The 23,019-nt window shown below is 38.2% G+C and overlaps 1 protein-coding gene across 7 annotated transcripts in view; it reads left to right on the top strand.

The window, feature by feature from the left end:
- LOC133651711 (transducin-like enhancer protein 4) overlaps positions 1-14,567 on the top strand; it is a 122,682-nt gene extending 108,115 nt beyond the window's left edge. For all 7 annotated transcript variants that reach the window (XM_062049757.1, XM_062049753.1, XM_062049754.1 and 4 more), the window contains 4 exons: positions 1,671-1,818; positions 1,902-2,052; positions 2,133-2,209; positions 13,455-14,567. In XM_062049757.1, coding sequence (XP_061905741.1) covers positions 1,671-1,818; positions 1,902-2,052; positions 2,133-2,209; positions 13,455-13,562 — 484 coding nt within the window. In that variant the 3' untranslated portion in view covers positions 13,563-14,567. The remainder of the gene's footprint in view (positions 1-1,670; positions 1,819-1,901; positions 2,053-2,132; positions 2,210-13,454) is intronic.
- Positions 14,568-23,019: the final 8,452 nt, after the last annotated feature.

The following is a 23,019-nucleotide window of genomic DNA, read 5'->3' on the forward strand; positions in this document are numbered from 1 at the left end:
ACAGAGAACAATAGTAGGTATGAAAAACACTAACATTTATTATTAACTGTCATGGACTTGTGCTGTCTTTGAATTAAAGTGGAATGGTAATTCGTTTTTTGCGATTCATTAAGTTAAGCTTATGACTCGGTCTGCAGCTATCAATTGTTTTAGTAATCGAGTAATTTATACACTACCGTTCAAAAGTTTGGGGTCACCCAAACAATTTTGTGGAATAGCCTTCATTTCTAAAAACAAGAATTTCAGATGAAGGTTCTCTTTTTCTGGCCATTTTGAGCGTTTAATTGACCCCACAAATGTGATTGATTGATTGATTGATTGAGACTTTTATTAGTAGGTTGCACAGTGAAGTACTTATTCCGTACAATTGACCACTAAATGGTAACACCCGAATAAGTTTTTCAACTTGTTTAAGTCGGGGTCCAGATGATGCTCCAGAAACTCAATCTGCTCAAAGGAAGGTCAGTTTTGTAGCTTCTGTAACGAGCTAAACTGTTTTCAGATGTGTGAACAAAATTGCACAAGGGTTTTCTAATCATCAATTAGCCTTCTGAGCCAATGAGCAAACACATTGTACCATTAGAACACTGGAGTGATAGTTGCTGGAAATGGGCCTCTATACACCTATGTAGATATTGCACCAAAAACCAGACATTTGCAGATAGAATAGTCATTTACCACATTAGCAATGTATAGAGTGTATTTCTTTAAAGTTAAGACTAGTTTAAAGTTATATTCATTGAAAAGTACAGTGCTTTTCCTTCAAAAATAAGGACATTTCAATGTAAACATAGAGAAACCTGAGAAGAACTACGGGTTTAGTGCCAGGAAGTTACAGTTGCGCTCTAAAGGGTGAACGCGGCAAAGGTATTGTGGTAATACCGGTATTGGTGGGGACGAGCGCCTTGCATCATTCACAGACCACATTGGTCTGACAACGGTCCGTTTGAAAAAATCCCAAAAAACTGCCATACTGTCCAGGTGACTTTTCCTGTTTTATTCACAATTTCTTCATTTTTACTTTCTCTTCTCACTTTCTCACTTCATGTAAAGAATCGACAGCGAGACAACAAGATGGTACGATAGAGATACTGTTACCTGATTGGCTGTAGCGTGTCAGTCCCACTGATCAGCGATCACTTCCTGCGTTGCTCGGTTACCAGAGAGCGAGTGTCTTTGTTCATGCAACCAACCTTGCTTCGCCACTTCCACTTTCTACCGACATTAAAACAAAATCGTTATTTTTAACATATTTTTTATTGATATCGATGTCTATCGCGATATACTGTATATTGCTATCATTTTATCGCCCAATCCTATCAGTGAAGGACACGTACCACAAATGACTAGCTTGTGTGCTATTGTGTGCTTAGCTGTTGTGTAGCTTCTAGTAGCCTATAGCCTAGCATGTTTACCTTTTGTAAATGACTAAAATTGAAGAAAAGACCAACCTCGTGTGCTTATTGGAGGACATTTAAACACACATGACTGCCTGTATCGGACATTTTAGATGCAAGCTGTTATAATCCGCTACTAGTTATTTTGCTGATATCAGCCCAATATCAATATCGAATCTGGACAGCCCTACTTATTATTTTTACTGAAGGGGCCTTTGAAGATTACCTTTTTCCCTCAGTTTGCATGAAATAAAGCTTCATGCTCTTCTACAGGCAGTTCCAGGGCCACACGGACGGAGCAAGCTGCATAGACATCTCCAATGATGGCACCAAGCTTTGGACGGGAGGTCTGGACAACACCGTCCGCTCCTGGGATCTCAGAGAGGGCCGGCAGCTGCAGCAGCATGACTTCACCTCACAGGTACGCTCTCGCAGTCCGCTTCTTCAGCCAGACTCCCGCAGGAAAGGTAAGATGAAGATAATGGTTCTGTACTGCGATCGCAGATCTTCTCGCTGGGCTACTGTCCAACCGGCGAGTGGCTGGCGGTGGGGATGGAGAACAGCAACGTGGAGGTCCTGCACGTCTCCAAACCTGACAAGTACCAGCTTCACCTTCATGAAAGCTGCGTGCTGTCGCTTCGTTTTGCTCACTGCGGTGGGTCAACGTTGTCTGCTCGTGTTTTCTCTCACTTCTTTGGCCGGTCGTCGGCTCATTGACTGCACTGTCATCTGCAGGAAAGTGGTTCGTCAGCACAGGAAAAGACAATCTGCTTAACGCATGGAGAACCCCGTATGGAGCCAGCATATTCCAGGTAAGTGTGGATTGCAAGATTGTGTATCGGTAGAAGGGATGGCAAATCACCCCGATGCTCGCTTCTCTGCATTGGCTTCCTGTTCATTTTAGAATTTATTTTAAAATGTTGCTCTTTGTTCTTAAAGCTTTGAATGGACTGGCCCCAAAGTACATCACAGACTTAGACTTAGAGCTCATCCAAATGTATGCTCCAGCTCTAACATTGAGGTCCGAGGGCCAGTTCCAACTTGTGGGGCCTAAAACGAGGCTTAAAACGAGGGGAGACAGGGCCTTCTCTGTTTTTGGCCCTAAACTTTGGAATGTTCTGCCCTAGGGTTGTACGGTATACCGGTACTAGTATAGTATCGCGGTACTATTGTATTAAAAACGGTACTAAACTCCGTTTGAAAAGTACCGGTTCCCAGGCATGATGGTGCGTTGTCACTTTGCTGTTTTTTATGAGCAGAGGAGCATGTTCGGCAGCGCACAATCACGGAGTACTTACAAGCAGACACAGTGTGTAGACAGAAAAGGGAGAATGGACGCATTTTGGCTTAAAAACTAAAGATAAAGGTGACGTTATAACACTCAAACGCCCTCAGGAGGAGGTGCTTTAAGACATGGTTAGCTAGCTAGCAGCTAACATCCATATGCAGTCGGCAATGTTTTAGCTACTTCTAAATCACTAATCCTCGGCCCCATGGCGACAAATAAAGTGAGTTTCTTACATCTACCATTATCACTGCAGGACGAGGAATAGATAAACATGCTTCACTACACACCCTAGGAGGATACAATAGCTCACCGGCGTCACCGCTAACAAAAGCTAGCGCGCCTGAATGTAAAAAAATGCCATGGGTAGATCTACATCTAACATCCACTGTAATGATATCAAGTACAAGAGTGTATCTAGTTGATACTACTATGATTACATCCATATTTTTTATCGTCACAAAATCTTTTTTCCTTTTTAAAAAATTCATATTATGTTTATGAACTCAGGAAATACGTTCCTGGACACATGAGGACTTTGAATGTAGTTCAATAGTAACTGCTTGGTATCGGATCGATACCTAAATCTGTGGTATCATCCAAAACTAATGTAAAGTATCCAAACAACAGAAGAATAAGTGATTATTACATTTGAACAGAAGTGTAGATAGAACATGTTGAAACAGAAAGTAACCAGATATTAACAGTAAATGAACAAGGGGATTAATAATACATTTTTACAGCTTGTCCCTCGTAATTTTGACAAAATAATAGAATGATAAATGACACAATATGTTACTGCATATGTCAGCAGACAAATTAGGAGTCTGTGTTTGTTTACTTACTACTAAAAGACAAGTTGTCTCCTAAAGCAGGAATACAAATTTTGTATTTCTACAAAATACAAAATCTGGCTAGATACCAACACATTGCAAGCAATTTTTTTTTATCTCAGGGCATTCAATCAATCACAACTGGACTGTTTGGTTTGTCTTAGAGTATGTTTCGCCGCTCATCCGAATAGGCTTCATCAGTCTGTGCTCTTAGACATACATTGGTCAGATCTAGTCTAGCAGCTGGTGCTAAAACCCAAAACATTTAAGCTCCAAAACCAGGAGGGTGTGCCTGGGCAAGGATGGTTTTGCCCTATGGTAGCTAGAAAAACAACTGTTTTGATGCAAACAAACAATTATAAATGTCAAAGCCAACGACAGTTGTTAAAGTGTAATTTCCCCTTGTTAGCATTGAGGTATTGTGTGGTAGAACGATTGCTGTGGATCGACTACTATCAGTCCAAAATAGTGGTAATCCTCCACATAAGCATTCCATTCAGTTGTAAACAAATGGCATTCTGGTCCTACTTGGATGAGAGGCACAACGTCTTCTAAGACAAACCAAACAGTCCAGTTACCATCGATTGAATGCCCTGAGATGACAATGACCTGATGAATGAGAATTTTTTTTTATATCCATTAAAAATTTGTTTGTCCTTTTTGTGTTGAGCTGTTTAAAAAAGCATAATGTTATAACACATTTCAATAAAGCAAATTAATTGTCCACTCATGGCATTAAAACTTGTAAATGATCTGTCTAGGCTGTACACTTGCTATTAGTGAAAAAGTATAGCTTTCTGCGATTATCGCGATTAATTTTGAGTTAACGATGAACAATGCAATTATTTTGAGTTAACTTTGAACAATACGATTATTTTGGGTTAACTATGAACAATGCGATTATTTTGAGTTAACTCTGAACAATGCGATTATTTTGAGGTAACTCTGAACAATGCTATTATTTTGAGTTAACTATGAACAATGCGATTATCATGATTATTTTGAGTTAACTATGAACAATGCGATTATTTTGAGGTGACTCTGAACATTGCGATTATTTTTAGGTAACTCTAAACAATGCTATTATTTTGAGATAACTATGAACAATATGATTATTTTAAGTTAGCTATGAACAATGCGATTATTTTGAGTTAACTATGAACAATGCAGTTATCGCGATTCATTTGGAGTTAACTTTGAACAATGCGATTATCGCGATTAATTTTGAGTTAACTATGAACAATGCGATTATCAAGATTATTTTGAGTTAACTATGAACAATGCGATTATCCAGATTATTTTGAGTTAAATATGAACAATGCGATTATCGCCATTATTTTGAGTTAACTATGAACAATGCGATTATCACGATTATTTTGAGTTAACTATGAACAATTCAATTATTTTGAGTTAACTATGAACACTGCGATTATCGCGATTATTTTGAGTTAACTATGAACAGCGCAATTATTTTGAGTTAACTATGAACAATGCGATTATTTTGAGTTAACAATGACCAATGCGATTATTTTGAGTTAACTGTGAACAATGCAACTATCGTGATTATTTCGAGTTAACTATGAACAATGCGATTATCGCGATTATTTGGAGTTAACTATGAACAATGCGTTTATTTTGAGTTAACTATGAACAATGCGATTATTTTGAGTTAACTATGAACAATGCGATTATCGCGATTAATTTTGAGTTAACTATGAACAATGCGATTAGCGCGATTATTTTGTGTTAACTATGAACAATACGATTATTTTAAGTTAGCTATGAACAATGCGATTATTTTGAGTTAACTATGAACAATTCGGTTATCGCGATTAATTTGGAGTTAACTTTGAACAATGCGATTATCGCGATTAATTTTGAGTTAACTATGAACAATGCGGTTATCGCGATTAATTTTGAGTTAACTTTGAACAATGCGATTATCGCGATTAATTTTGAGTTAACTATGAACAATGCGGTTATCGCGATTAATTTGGAGTTAACTTTGAACAATGCGATTATCGCGATTAATTTTGAGTTAACTATGAACAATGCGATTATCAAGATTATTTTGAGTTAACTATGAACAATGCGATTATTCCGATTATTTTGAGTTAACTATGAACAATTCGATTATCGCCATTATTTTGAGTTAACTATGAACAATGCGAATATGACGATTATTTTGAGTTAACTATGAACAATGCAATTATTTTGAGTTAACTATGAACACTGCGATTATCGCGATTATTTTGAGTTAACTATGAACAGCGCAATTATTTTGAGTTAACTATGAACACTGCGATTATCGCGATTATTTTGAGTTAGCTATGAACAGCGCAATTATTTTGAGTTAACTATGAACAATGCGATTATTTTGAGTTAACGATGACCAATGCGATTATTTTGAGTTAACTCTGAACAATGCAACTATCGTGATTATTTCGAGTTAACTATGAACAATGCGATTATCGCGATTATTTGGAGTTAACTATGAACAATGCGATTATCGCGATTATTTGGAGTTAACTATGAACAACGCAATTATTTTGAGTTAACTATGAACAATGGGATTATTTGGAGTTAACTATGAACAATGCGATTATTTTGAGTTAACAATGAACAACGCAATTATTTTGAGTTAACTATGAACAATGGGATTATTTTGAGTTAACTATGAACTATGCGATTATTTTGAGTTAACTGAACAATGCAATTATTTTGAGTTAACTATGAACAACGCGATTATTTTGAGTTGACTATGAACAACGCAATTATTTTGAGTTGACTATGAACAATGCTATTATTTTGAGTTAACTATGAACAATGCGATTATCGCGATTATTTTGAGTTAACTATGAACAATGCGTTTATTTTGAGTTAACTATGAACAATGCGATTATTTTGAGTTAACTATGAACAATGCGATTATCGCGATTATTTTGAGTTAACTATGAACAATGCGTTTATTTTGAGTTAACTATGAACAATGCGATTATTTTGAGTTAACTATGAACAATGCGATTATCGCGATTAATTTTGAGTTAACTATGAACAATGCGATTATCGCGATTATTTTTAGTTAACTATGTACAATGCGATTATAGCAATTATTTTGAGTTAACTATGAACAATGCGATTATCGCGATTATTTTGAGTTAACTATGAACAACGCAATTTTTTGAGTTAACTATGAACAATGCGATTATTTTGAGTTAACTATGAACAGCGCAATTATTTTGAGTTAACTATGAACAACGCGATTATTTTGAGTTAACGATGAACAATGCGATTATTTTGAGTTAACTATGAACAATGCAATTATCGTAGGGTAGATGGGACCCGTCAGCCCAGTAAGGCGACCCATCTAGGAGAAGGTAAACTCCGATCCAAAACCGCCCCTGCCTTGTGGCATACCTTTCTAGGGGAAGGCTTCGGGAGTAAACCCTGAGGAAAAATCCAGAGATGGAGTCCCTAAGGTGGTCCACTGCTGGCTACAGCGGTGCACTGGCAACTTCTGCGACACTGTTGGTGCCAAATTGTACCAGCTCTTGCTGCTCCTTTGGATCCATCATCAGTGTGAAGAGGGGGGTCCTGCTGCATGGGCAACAGCTTGACCTCCATACAATTCTGCCCTGGCTTGCGCCCTGGAGAGGTCACTCCAGCCTTGTGTCATAGTGTGGAAACAACAACGGGAAGCAACAGTCTACTGGTTATAAGCTACAATGCTTGATTGACGTAGAGCATAGCGCCAGGGGTTGCTTCCGACGGTGGGAGAGATCCTTGAATTTCATTGGACAGCTACTGTCCGCCTTAAGCTGGTCAGCCCCCAGCCAATTAGGTGCTGTCCCGCCACAGTCTGCCTTCTTCATTGGGTGCATGGGGATTAGGAAAAAAACGACAAGCAGACTGCAAGACCTGCACCAAGCAAGAAACAAAGTATGAAAAACAGGTGCCCAGTCTTAAAACTGGGAAGCTGGAATGTCCGAACTATGACACCAGGACACTCAAATGATCTCCAAGACATCAGTGATGCTAGAAAAACGGCTGTCATTAACAATGAGCTACTGAGACTCCAGGTAGACATAGCTGCATTGCAAGAGACCCGCCTAGCCGACTCGGGAACCCTCATGGAGAAAGACTTTACCTTCTTCTGGCAAGGAAAGAGTGCCAGAGACCGCTGAGAGCATGGAGTTGGATTCGCTGTCAGGAACACCTTGTTAAAGATGGTTGAATCAGGAGACAAAGGATCCGAACGCATGATGACACTCCACCTCTACACCTCTGATGTCCCAGTGACCCTAGTCTGCACATATGCTCCCACTCTAATGTCTACAGCAGAAGTTAAGGATACATTTTATGCCAACTTGAATGACGTCATCAAGAACGTTTCCCCCAAGGAACATCTCATCATCCTTGGTGACTTCAATGCGAGAGTGGGTGCTGACCATGACTCATGGCCTTCCTGTCTTGGACACTTCGGAGTTGGCAAGGTCAATGACAATGGGCAACGGCTACTGGAGTTCTGTTCCTACCATAACCTTTGCGTGACCAACTCCTACTTTCAGACGAAACCACAGCACAAAGTGACATGGCACCATCCCCGCTCAAAGCATTGGCATCAGTTAGACATGATCCTGATCCGACAAGCCAGCCTCAAGTTTGTGCTCGTTACTCGTAGTTACCACAGCGCAGACTGCGACACAGACCATTCACTTGTCTGTTGCAAGATCAGGCTACAACCAAAACATTTTCACAATTCCAAACAGAAAGGCAAGCCCCGCATTGATTCCACCAGCATGCATCTTCCAGAGAAAGTAGAACAGTTTGCCAAGTCTCTCAACAACATCCTATCTGAAGAACACCAGCGCTACTCGGCCTCCGAGAAATGGGGCCACCTCAGGGAGGCCATTCAGAAAACAGCCCTTGTGACTTTTGGGAGGAAGATCTTCAAAAACAACGACTGGTTTGTTGCCAAGTCCAGCGAGATGACCCCCGTCATTGAAGCAAAGCGTGCTGCCCTCGCTGAATACAAACGCTCCCCAAATGAGAAGTCCCTGCAAGCACTGAGAACTACAAGAAGCAAAGTGCAACAGACTGCAAGACATTGTGCCAATGAATACTGGCAACAACTCAGTGAATCCATCCAGTCTGCAGCTACCTCAGGTAACATCAGGGGGATGTACGAGGGCATCAAGACTGCTCTGGGCCCAACACAGAGCAAAACAGCCCCCCTAAAGACCACCAGTGGGGAAGTTATCACTGACAAGGGCAAGCAGATGGACAGATGGGTAGAGCACTATTCAGAACTCTATTCCAGAGAGAACACTGTCGTCGCCTCAGCCCTTGATGCCATTGAACAGCTGCCCATCATTGAGGAATTAGATGCTGAACCAACACTTGCTGAACTTCACAAAGCGATCGACAGCTTAGCAACTGGCAAAGCACCTGGTACTGATGGCATCCCCCCAGACCTCATCAAGCGCTGTAAAGACACCCTCCTGCAGCCTTTGCATGATGTCTTCTGCCATTGCTGGAAAGAGGGAGCCGTGCCGCAAGACATGAGAGATGCCAAGATTGTCACCCTTTACAAAAATAAGGGCGACAGGAGCGACTGTAACAATTACAGGGGCATCTCCCTCCTGAATATTGTAGGGAAACTTTATGCCCGTGTCGTGCTTGTCCGCCTTCAGAAACTTGCTGAGCGCGTTTACCCGGAATCTCAATGCGGCTTTCGCACCAAGCGCTCTACAGTCGACATGATATTCTCCCTACGCCAACTTCAGGAGAAATGCAGAGAACAACAGAAGCCCCTGTACATATCCTTCATTGACCTGACCAAGGCTTTCGACCTGGTTAGCAGAGAAGGGCTCTTCAGCATCCTACCCAAGATTGGATGCCCTCCAAAGCTCCATAGTCTCATTAGATATTTTCATGACGACATGAAGGCAACCATCGAGTATGAGGGTAGCATGTCCAACCAATTTGACATCAAGAGCGGAGTCAAGCAAGGTTGCGTCCTTGCTCCTACCCTTTTAGGCATCTTCTTTGCCCTGCTCATCAAATATGCTTTTGGGACTGCAACAGAAGGGGTATATCTACGTACCAGATCTGACGGCCGACTTTTCAATCTAGCCCGTCTTAAAGCAAGGACCAAAGTCTGTGAGACAATAATCCGGGACATGCTCTTTGCTGATGATGCCGCCGTCTTTTCGCACACTGAACAAGAACTCCAGTGCCTTATGGACAGATTCTCCCAGGCCTGCAAAGACTTCGGGCTTACCATCAACCTACAAAAGACCAATGTGCTGAGTCAGGAAGTGGACACTCAACCAGCCATCACAATCGATGAGTACCAACTCAAAGTCGTACACCAATTTACATATCTGGGATCCACCATCAGTGACAATCTGTCCCTCGATGGTGAGATCAACAAACGTATCGGCAAAGCTGCCACAACCCTAGGGCGCCTCACAACCCGCGTCTGGGAGAACCGGAAGCTGACAACTCCTACCAAGATGGCAGTGTACAACGCCTGCATTGTCAGCACTCTTCTCTACGGCAGCGAAACATGGACAACATACTCCAAACAGGAGCGCAAACTGAACACCTTCCACATGCGCTGCCTTCGCCGCATCCTCGGCATCCATTGGAGTGACAAGGTGACGAATGCCCAGGTCCTCCAACGCGCTGGTCTTCCTACCATGTTCACGCTGCTCAGACAACGCAGGCTGCGTTGGCTCGGCCACGTGTGCCGTATGGAGGATGGACGTATCCCAAAGGACATCCTGTATGGCGAACTTGCCTCTGGCAAGAGATCTGTTGGCCGGCCAAAACTGCGCTTCAAAGATGTCTGCAAGCGGGACATGAAAGCCCTGGACATAAACACTGAACAATGGGAAGATGCAGCAGCTGACCGCAGCAAATGGCGCAGTGTCCTTCACAAACAGCTGAAGACTGGCGAGGAAAAGATCCATGCCACAGCCAATGAAAAAAGAACCAAGCGGAAGACACGCACTCCTGCAGTTGCACCTTCTAGCTACATCTGCAGTAAATGCGGCCGTGTTTGCCTCTCCCACATCGGACTCATCAGCCACAGCAGGCTTTGTCGCTGAGTTTAAACTTGACCCCTGGACTGGCGCAGTTTCCATAGTCGTTACGACTGACGGAGGCCTGATTTCGAGTTAACTATGAACAACGCGATTATCGCGATTATTTTGAGTTAACTATGAACAATGCGATTATCGCGATTATTTTGAGTTAACTATGAACAATGCGATTATCACAATTTTTTTGAGTTAAATATGAACAACGCAATTATTTTGAGTTAACTATGAACTACGCAATTATTTTGAGTTAACTATGAACAATGGGATTATTTGGAGTTAATAATGAACAACGCAATTATTTTGAGTTAACTATGAACAATGCAATTATTTTTGAGTTAACTATGAACATTGGATTATTTTGAGTTGACTATGAACAACACGATTATTTTGAGTTGACTATGAACAATGCGATTATTTTGAGTTAACTATGAACAATGCGATTATCGTTATAATTTCGAGTTAACCATGAACAATGCGATTATCCCGATTATTTTGAGTTAACTATGAAAAATGCGATTATTTTAAGTTAACTATGAACAATGCAATTATTTTGAGTTAACTATGAACATTGGATTATTTTGAAATGACTATGAACAACACGATTATTTTGAGTTGACTATGAACAATGCGATTATTTTGAGTTAACTATGAACAATGCGATTATCGTGATTATTTCGAGTTAACCATGAACAATGCGATTATCCCGATTATTTTGAGTTAACTATGAACAATGCGATTATTGCGATTATTTTGAGTTAACTATGAACAACGCAATTATTTTGAGTTAACTATGAACAATGGGATTATTTTGAGTTAACTATGAACAATGCGATTATTTTTAGTTAACTATGAACAACGGTATTATTTTGAGTTAACTATGGACAATGCGATTATCGCGATTATTTTGAGTTAACTATGAACAACGCAATTATTTTGAGTTAACTATGAACAAAGCGATTATTTTGAGTTAACTATGAACAATGCGATTATCGTGATTATTTTGAGTTAACTATGAACAATGCGATTATCGTGATATTTCGAGTTAACTATGAACAATGCGATTATCGCGATTATTTTGAGTTAACTATGAACAATGCGATTATCGCGATTATTTTGAGTTAACTATGAACAACGCAATTATTTTGAGTTAACTATGAACAATGGGATTATTTTTAGTTAACTATGAACAACGCAATTATTTTGAGTTAACTATGAACAATGCGATTATCGCGATTATTTTGAGTTAACTATGAACAATGCGATTATCGCAATTTTTTTGAGTTAACTATGAACAATGCGATTATCGCAATTATTTTGAGTTAACTATGAACAACGCAATTATTTTGAGTTAACTATGAACAATGGGATTATTTGGAGTTAACAATGACCAACGCAATTATTTTGAGTTAACTATGAACAATGGGATTATTTTGAGTTAACTATGAACAATGCGATTATTATAAGTTATCTATGAACAATGCAATTATTTTGAGTTGACTATGAACAACACGATTATTTTGAGTTGACTATGAACAATGCGATTATTTTGAGTTAACTATGAACAATGTGATTATCGTGATTATTTCGAGTTAACCATGAACAATGCGATTATCCCGATTATTTTAAGTTAACTATGAACGATGCGATTATCGCGATTATTTTGAGTTAACTATGAACAAAGCAATTATTTTGAGTTAACTATGAACAATGGGATTATTTTGAGTTAACTATGAACGATGCGATTATTTTTAGTTAACTATGAACAACGGTATTATTTTGAGTTAACTATGAACAATGCGATTATCGCGATTATTTTGAGTTAACTATGAACAACGCAATTATTTTGAGTTAACTATGAACAATGCGATTATTTAGAGTTAACTATGAACAATGCGATTATCGTGATTATTTTGAGTTAACTATGAACAATGTGATTATCGTGATTATTTCGAGTTAACTATGAACAATGCGATTATCGCGATTATTTTGAGTTAACTATGAACAATGCGATTATCGCGATTACTTTGAGTTAACTATGAACAACGCAATTATTTTGAGTTAACTATGAACAATGGGATTATTTTGAGTTAACTATGAACAATGCGATTATTTTTGAGTTAACTATAAACAACGCAATTATTTTGAGTTAATGCGATTATCGTGATTATTTTGAGTTAACTATGAACAATGTGATTATCGTGATCATTTCGAGTTAACTATGAACAATGCGATTATCGCGATTATTTTGAGTTAACTATGAACAATGCGATTATCGCGATTACTTTGAGTTAACTATGAACAACGCAATTATTTTGAGTTAACTATGAACAATGGGATTATTTTTAGTTAACTATGAACAACGCAATTATTTTGAGTTAACTATGAACAATGCGATTATCGCGATTATTTTGAGTTAACTATGAACAAAGCAATTATTTTGAGTTAACTATGAACAATGCGATTATTTTGAGTTAACTATAAACAACGCGATTATTTTGAGTTAACTATGAACAATGCGATTATCGCGATTATTTTGAGTTAACTATGAACAACGCAATTATTTTGAGTTAACTATGAACAATGCGATTATTTTGAGTTAACTATGAACAATGCAATTATTTTAAGATAACTATGAACAATGCGATTATCGTGATTATTTCGAGTTAACTGTGAACAATGCGATTATCGCGATTAAATATTTGAATCATTTGACGGCCGTAATAACATGATTCATTCAAAAGCCATGCAGACCTACTGTAACACATGCAACTGATTGTTTTCTGCACATGAAGGATTTCCACACTGACATGTTTTCCTTCCTCCCTGACAGTCCAAGGAGTCTTCGTCAGTGCTGAGCTGCGACATCTCCGTGGATGACAAGTACATCGTGACGGGCTCGGGAGACAAGAAAGCCACTGTCTATGAGGTCATATACTAAGGGAGTGGGCGGAGTCATCCCATCCAAGGCACTGTTCAATACCGTATTTAAGTACTTTTTTTAAAAGCTGCTCCTAACCAAGCAGCAATGTTCTGTTTTTTTAACGAGTGAATGTCGATATCAACTGAGCAAATATTGTTAACTTATTTTCCAAACTCTGCTTTTTGAATTCCTGAAAGTGCGGCCTGTGTTTGTTTGTTGCGTTCTTGCCTTTTCTCGCTTGAAAGGAGGCAAACATCAACATAAACAAATATAAATACACACAGATGACCTGTTTTTTGTATTTGTGTCATCATTGTGAGTAGGAATTACTGTGTGAATGTCTACCTCTTGGCCGTATAACAAGTCTGTCTTCAGTGTCCTCATAACTGATTGGCCTTTACACGTCTTCTTGTTGCAACTTCCTGTTTAATGACCCAGCAGCTCTCCTCCGTCAGCTGCGACTCGTTACTCGTCTCAGACGTGTAGACAACAACAACAACAACACTGTGCCTTTACGCTTCTCTCTTCAACTGAAGGATGTTTCTGTTACTTTTTGCAAACTAAAGTCACTATAAAATATAGTTTTGCATGTGCAACATTAGAGTTACTGATGAGTGCTAAACACATACAGTACAGTGCAACCTTGATTTACCAACTTACCCTAAAATCCGGACAATAAGCCGCTACTTTTTTCCTACGCTTTGAACCCAACGGCTTATAAAATGGCGCGGCTAATTGACGGCCACAATGGAAATAGTTTTCATTAAACACGTGCACTTGAAGGATGTGTTATTGTGCTTTGACGCCATCTTTTGAACGAGCTATCTTGCTGCAGATACCGCTGGGTGAATTTGAATTCCTGCTGTTTAAAGCTTTTACCCGGAAGTACAAGTGCCGTTCCGTCTTCTAGTCCTCCATAGCGTTTCTACTCGTATGGATTCTTCATTCATCACGCCAAGCAACGTTTGTAAGTTTTACAATACAACTACAACAATGTCTGTAGGAGTGTTTTTATGCATATGTGCATGTGCTGTTGTAATGTAATGAAGCTAGCTTCGTTAGTGTTAGCTAATATACTAACATGATTATGAGTGTCTGTGTTAGTACAAAACCGAAAACCAGTGAAGTTGGCACGTTGTGTAAATGGTAAATAAAAACAGAATACAATGATTTGCAAATCTTTTTCAACTTATATTCAATTGAATAGACTGCAAAGACAAGATATATATACTGTAGATATAACTCAATATATTTCTGACAATAATCATTAACTTAGAATTTAGTGGCAGCAACACATTGCAAAAAAGTTGGCACAGGCATTTTTACCACTGTGTAACATGGCCTTTCCTTTTATCATCACTCTAGTAAACGTTGTTTAGGAATTGAGGAGACCAATGTTTGAAGCTTTTCAGGTGGAATTCTTTCCCATACTTGCTTGATGTACAGCTTAAGTTGTTCAACAGTCCGGGTTCTCTGTTGTGGTATTTTAGGCTTCATAATGTGCCACACATTTTCAATGGGAGACAGGTCTGGACTACAGGCAGGCCAGTCTAGTACCCGCACTGTTTTACTATGAAGCCACGCTGTTGTAACACGTGCAGAATGTGGCTTGGCATTGTCTTGCTGAAATAAGCAGGGGCGTCCTTGAAAAAGACGTTGCTTGGATGGCGACAGCTTTTTTTAAACATGTTGCGGGCATCAAATTGCAAATGAGCTAATATTTGCAACAACAAAAAAAGTTTACCAGTTCGAACGTTAAGTATATTGTCTTTGCAGTCTATTTAATTGAATATAAGTTGAAAAAGATTTGCAAATCATTGTATTCTGTTTTTATTTACCATTTACACAACGTGCCAACTTCACTGGTTTTGGGTTTTGTAGTATTGACATACAATGGGATTCTTTTTGTATTGTTTCAGTTTGGTAAATTCACCAATTAGTCTGTTTAGCTGATTGGAGAGCTAGCTTCTGCAGCTAGTGTGTCCATGACGATGACTTCTGTTTTGTTTGATCAGCTGTTTTACTGCCGTGTTACAGACACCGTTTAGAAACAATTAAGGTATGTAAATAAACATTTACAAAATTTTTCAGTGTAAATAACTTAATTTACAACATATATACATCTGCGGTTTATAATCCAGTGTGGCTAATATATGGAATTTTAAAAAAGTCACATTTAGTTGGAAAAATACGGTAATTGGTTTTTGATCAGTGTTCGTAAATTGAAAAGTTCGAATAATGACATTTCTCCATAAGAAACAATATAAATATGAATAATGGGTTCCATGTTTGACAAAAGTCCTTATAGTAGTGAAGGTTTGAGCACAATATAGAGTGTTATACAGAACTGTATAACAAACAAACATAACAAGGAGGTGATTAATCAATTGTGTCTTTATTAACAAGCCAAATCAACAACGACAAACTGAACTGTGCTGTATGCAATGCTCTGCTAACACAAGCACACACACAAAAGTTCCTATGGTGCCCTCACAAACAATCTGAAATCCCAAAAATCCTTAATTTTAACAACAACATTTCTACAATAATAAACATTTTGATAAGTAAAATCCGATTACAGTACATTAACATCCGCAAAAGTCCTATCTTGAGCTGCTCCTTACGAGAAGAGAGAAGGGAGGGGGCTAGGAGAAGGGGCCATGTTCTTTGGAAGAGACGCCGCTAAACGAAAAGGTATAGCCGGGAAGTAAGTCTGATTTGGTATCTTTTTCCATAAGCGTTCTCATCACAATTAAAAACTTGCTGTAGTATGAAACCGGCTTTCCCAATCTCTTCAACACAAACACAAAATGGCTGCCAGCAGGACACAAAATGGCTGAATAAAGCACACAGGCATATTTGGCGCAATCTAAAAGTTGGTCAACCGAGACGTTCCCAAATAGACGTGTTGGTAAATCGAGGTTCCACTGTATATTGATTTTTCCCCCTCATCCTTGTGGCGCCCCTTGATAATGTTGCCCGTAGTTAAATAATAATAACTAGCATTATAATAACAGCCCTACAACAATGATTTAGTTTCATATTCTAGATGTAACGCCCCAGTTTGAGGCAGACTTTCCACAGTTTCTTCATCTAAGTTTGTTAAACATGATATTCTTTGTAATTCATGTCAAGTTAATGTTATGGCAATACAGGATGTATTTATTAAGTCCAGGTCTCTGATTTTGAAACAGGAAATTCTGTCCTGACCTTTCATAGTTGTATGTACAGTATATGATATTTTATGATACCATGCAAGACATGTATGGTGTTTCAGTGAATGCATGGTTTTACATGTCACCTTTGTGTCTCTTAATAGACTAAAGGAATGTTTTTCTTTTTGCCTTTCAACGTTTTAAAATGCTGCCACACATCTAAAATCACTTAGATTTCTGTCTTACCCTGAAACTTAAAAATCAAATTTTTTGTATGTAAGGAAAATGGACAGAAAACACCACTATTTCCAATATTTGAATAATATTTATATATTTTTTTATTTTCATTGGTATAGTATATTATTATTCCAAAAATAGTAAGTATATTATAAATTATAAAAAATAATACAATTATAATAACTGTTGTAAATGTAATAGTAATTTTATATGATTAATATATTAATTATTATATATAATTAATATCAAATAAGTATAAATATTACTAATATAAAATGCTGCCACACATCTAAAATCGCCTTGATTTTTGTCTTACCCTGAAACTTAAAAATAAAATTTTTTGTATGGAAGAAAAATGGACAGAAAACACAACTATTTCCAATATTTGAATGATAAATATATATATATATATATATATATATATATATATATATATATATATATATATATATATATATATATATATATATATATATTTATATATATATATATATATATATATATATATATATATATATATATATATATATATATATATATATATATATATATATATTAGTATAGTATATTATTATTCCAACAATAATAAGTATATTATAAATTATGAAAATAATACAATTATAATTGTTGTTAATGTAAGTTATGTTATATTAATATATTAACTATTATATATGATTACTATCAAATAAGTATAATTATTACTCAAATAAAACTGTTAATAATATGTAATGATTTTTATTATATTAATAATTATTTTTGTGTGTGTTATTTTTTATTGATTATACAATTAATATTGTTTGAAAATATACTATATTATTATTATTACATAATTACTATTTTACTACCAATAACAATAATTGTATTGTTATATGATTAAAAACGATTCAAATAATGATTGTATTATTATTTGTAGTTATTGCTTTGTTCTAAAAGTGAAGTTTAGCTAAGAAGTATCATGTAAGAATATAAATAAAGCTGCCTTCTTGTTGAAAAACTAATGCAAAAACTGAAATTTAATCCAAGTCCAATATCTTTTTAAAAAATAATTTAAAAAAAAAAGGTCAGAGAAGCCTGATTATGAATAACAAAATGTTTTCTTCAAATAATTAAAAATAGTGTTGCCCACAGAAGAAGAAAGGTCGACTTTTAAAATGCCATCAAATGTTGTGCTAGCAGACATTTATGGATGTACATTTTTATTATATTTAAAATGTTGGTACAGTTGCAGTAAAATAAGGAGATTGGACAAAACTGGAAAGTGCATATCTTTTTAAATATTTGGCTTTGTTTTCTGATTTTGGCAATGTTGTCATTGATTTACGTCGAAGTTCAACTGAGCCTTTCTGTTTTTTTGCTCTCTCACATCCTTTTTTCTCAATGCTTGGGGAAAAATATTACAACAGTATTTTCAGAATCAGAATCAGAATACCTTTATTGTCATTGTATGGAAACAACGGAATTGGACAGCAATCCAGCTCAGTGCTTTTAAAACAACCTACATAAAATAGTCTTAAGACAACAAACAATAATAGAACAATTTAAAATTTAAAAACATAATAAAATGCTAAAAACATATTGCACAGTAGATCTCTATCAGAGGTAAGCAAGTTAATAAAGTGGTGAGTGTTCAGGTACGTGCAGAGTTTAGGGCAGTAACAGCTCTAGGATAGAAACTGTTTTTCAAACTATTTGTCCTTGCTTTGATGCTCTTATAGCGCCTCCCTGAGGGCAAGAGTTCAAGCCAGTGGTGACCTGGGTGGGATGAGTCCCCGAGGATGCTGTTTGCGCTCCTGTTGCAGTGTCTCTTATACAGCTCCTCTAGAGATGTAAGAGGACATGCAGTGATCCTCTGGGCCGCGTTTATGACCCCCTGTAATCTCTTTCTCTCTGCCACCGTGTAGCTAGAAAACCACACGGAGATGCCGTAGGTCAGTATTGACTCAACGGAGCAGCGATTGAAGGACAGGAGCAGTTTATCAGCCAGATCTATTTTCCTCAGCCTTCTCAGAAAATACAGTCTTTGCTGACCTTTTTTCTGGAGTGCAGTGGTGTTGCTTTTCCAGGTCATGTTGCTTGAGATGTTCACACCCAGGAACTTGCACTCTGAGACCCTTTCCACCTCCTCTCCCATGATGTAGATGGGCTGGATGGGCTCAGTGATTTTTTTCCTGAAATCAACAATCAGCTCCTTAGTCTTTGTGGGATTGAGAATGAGGTTGTTTTGGCATAGTGGTCTGACAGTGCCTTCACCTCTTCTCTATAGGCAGTCTCGTCCCCTTCCTTGATGAGCCCCACCACTGTAGTATCATCTGCAAATTTGATGATGTAATTGCTAAGATGGATGGGAATACAGTCATGGGTGTAAAGACTGAAAAGCAAGGGGCTCAAAACACAGCCCTGTGGGGCACCGGTGCTGACGCTGAGGGTTGAGGAAAGATGGTGTCCGACCTTCACTCTGAGGGCGGTCCGTTAGAAAGTCCTTGATCCAGTAACAGATCTGTTGAGACAGGCCTAACTCCAGCAGCTTGGTAATCAGTCTGCTTGACAGAATGGTGTTAAAGGCACTACTGAAGTCAACGAAGAGCAGCCTGACATAGCTTCTTGGCTTTTCCAGATGTGTAAGTGTGGAATGGAGAACTGTTGCTATGGCATCCTCTGTAGATCGGTTTGCTCTATATGCAAACTGGTGAGGGTCGAGTGTAGGTGGTATGAAAGCGGTGATATGGCTTCGGACCAGTTTCTCAAAACACTTCATGATGGTTGGTGTAAGAGCTACTGGCCGGTAGTCATTTGGGCTGCTGGCGTTTACCTTCTTTGGCAGGGGGATTATTGTGGAGGACTTTAGGCAAGGTGGAATCACGCCCTGTGATAGGGACTGGTTGAATATCTTAGTAAAGACATTCGCCAGTTGGTCCGCACAGTCCTTCAGAACCCTTCCTGTAACACCATCTGGTCCCGCCGCTTTCCTTGGGTTTACAGCTCGCAGTGTGCGCCTGACCTCCTGCACCTGCACCGTGAGGATGTCGCTGCCGTGCACTGGTGGCTGTGGTGAGGCTTCCGGTGTCTCCACCTCAAAACGAGTAAAGAAGTGGTTTAACTCCTCAGCCGATGAAGCGTCCCCTCTGGCTGCGGCGCGGTTGCTGGTTTTGTAGTTGGTGATGTGTTGGACCGCTTGCCACATCTGCCTTGTGTTATTACTGCTGAAGTGACCCTCAATCTTCTGCTTGTATGTCGCTTTAGCCCTCCTAATGCCTTTGTCCAAACGGATTCTTGACGCCTTGTAGAGTGCCTCGTCTCCATTTCTGAAAGCTCTTTTTCTTTTCTTCAACAGGGATTTTGACCACTCTGGTCATCCAGGGTTTCTGGTTAGGGTACACCCGGATACACCTGTCCACTGTGACTGTGTGATGTAGCCTAAAACTAGGCTGGCCATATTCTGAAATCCCAAAAAGAGGACACATATATGCGTGCCAAGGCGGGCAGCACGCCAAGGCCGGGACTTGGTGAAAATTTGCCAATGATACTCGAACTTGCTTTATAAATAATATACTTATTTAAATAAAGCATTTTTTTTCCTCTGTTGACAGCAGTGTTGGCGCTAGGAATTTTCAAAATGGGGTCCCAGGGTCCCATCAAGTCATAAAAATGGGGTCCCACAGTAAATTTTTGGGGCCCCACTTTTTTGTAAGCGTTTTGAAAAAAAGTGATAAACGCATGCATTATCCTGTTATATCTCACATTCTATATTGTGTTTTGGAAAAAGGTTGTCATAAACGTTACTTAATTCATTAAAAAATAATAAAAAAAGAAAACAAATTTGTATACATACTGTATGTATTTGTATACGTATGTATTCAGTTATAAACATTCATTCACTTTCTTCTTTCCGTCATGGATCTAAACTTTACCGCTGCTGGTAGTTTTTTCTATGTTTTTATTTAATAAGTTGTAGGTGTATTTATTTCAGAATAAAAGTGTAAGAAGTTTTTGCTTCGGTCATGAAATGATGATAATGGTGTGCCAGGGCATACATACATTTTATATTTAACGCTTAAATCTCTGGAGTCTACATCAACTTCAAATCTATTCCTCATTTCAAAATGTTGTATTTATTTATGTTGTTTTTTTGTTTGTTTGTTTTCCGCCCTTTTTTGTCAAACAATACGGCAAACACAAAATATGCAAAATCTTCCACCAAAAATATTTGTCCAAGTGGATTAATTGATGTGAAGTAATCGGAACCTTGGATAGGTCAATAATTCATAATAACATTGATTTTGATTCAATATTATGTTTTGAGCAATGACAGTTTGAAAGAAAAAAAAACATCTTTGTTTTATTAGTCAACATTGCAACTTTTTCTAAAATTACATTTCACATTTAAGCTTTTTTATTTCACTTTTGTTATGTGTTTGTTTATTTTAATAGTATTTTTAGAATGTGCCGTGGGCCTTTAAAACATTAGCTGTGGGCTGCAAATGGCCTCCGGGGCACACTTTTGACACCCCTGCTATAGATAATAACAAATTAAATCTGATAAATCTATGGATAAAAAGCAGAGCCTAGCGACGCATGCGCGTTTATCATAACTCTCTCGCTCTGTGTCGCCGCCCCTCCCTCACGAATGCTGCTGCGCGCACACCTTCACAATTTGTTTGGTTTTTAACCCCTTCTTAACACTGGACGTACATTGAAAATACACGCAGCGGCAACCCAAACTCAAAATGCCGGACATTTGAGGCATTTAAGAAACTCCGCCCGGACAGGCTCGCAAAAGAGGACATGTCCGGGGAAAAGAGGACGTATGGTCAGTCTACTAAAACAGACGAGGAGTACATTTCCAGGTCCTGGTGTGCAAAGATGTCCCAGTCGGTGCTATCAAAGCAGTCTTGCAACTGCTCCGTAGCTCCATCTGGCCACGTTTGAACAGTCCTTGTTGTTGGGGGAGCTTTTTTCCTGAGGGGGGTGTATGCTGGTGTCATGAGCAGGGACATGTGATCTGAGAAGGCAAGGTATGGTAATTGTATGGCCCTATAGCTCTGCTTTATGTTAGAGTGGACTTTATCCAGGGTGTTTACACCTCAGGTGGCACATTTTACGTGCTGATGGAATTTGGGCAGTACTACTTTAAGCTCAGCATGGTTGAAATCCCCCGCGATCACATACTCCCTCTGGATGCTTGTTTAGCTGAAAGCTAATTGCGTCATACAAGTGAGTAAGGGCTGATCTAGCATTTGCGTCAGGTAGTATGTACACAGCAGTTACCATGACAACATGTTGCATACAGTAAAAAAAACATTTGAATTATGAGCAATGTTACAAAGATGACACTGTAAGCAGGGTTTCCCTAAGGGTGTATACTTCCTGTATTGCCATCACATGAACATATACTGTACAATATCAGATAGTCCCACCCTGAGTCCTCTATAGGATGAAGTCCAACTCTCACCTTGAATATTAATACCTGACACATCTAGCGTGACTCAACTGCTGATGAGACTGTACAATAACTGTAAACATGTCATTATTTAAGAAGCTAAATGCTTTGTTTCTTCTCTACAATTGCCTTTCTTTTTTTTTTTTTCCTAGCCTGTACTTGATTTGATTAAATTATTGTGTGGATTTTTTGGGTGTAAGACTCCATTTTTTGCTCTCACGACTTGTAAGAATATCAGAATTGTGCTAACTTTTCTGATGTCGTCATGCTAATGTTAGCATGCTAATGTTTTATGCTATCGTGTTAGCTCATTTTATTAAATTAAACTTAAAAATCATTGATTTGATCCTTTGTGCTATCTTAGTAGAAGTATGCTAATTTTTTTTATGTTATCAGGCTAACATTAGCATGCTAATGTTTTATGCTAGCATTTTAACTATTTTTATTCATTCAGACCTTAATATAATGGATTTGATCCTTTGTACTATCTTACAAGTATGCTAACTTTTTTGATGTTATCATGCTAACATTAGCATGCTAATGTTTTATGCTAGCATGTTAACTATTTTTACTCATTCAGACTTAAATAGCATGAATTTGATCCTTAGTGCTATCTTAGATGTATGTTAACTTTTTTGATGTTATC

Source organism: Entelurus aequoreus, linkage group LG06 (assembly GCF_033978785.1).
Source record: "Entelurus aequoreus isolate RoL-2023_Sb linkage group LG06, RoL_Eaeq_v1.1, whole genome shotgun sequence".
Lineage (NCBI taxonomy): Eukaryota > Metazoa > Chordata > Actinopteri > Syngnathiformes > Syngnathidae > Entelurus > Entelurus aequoreus.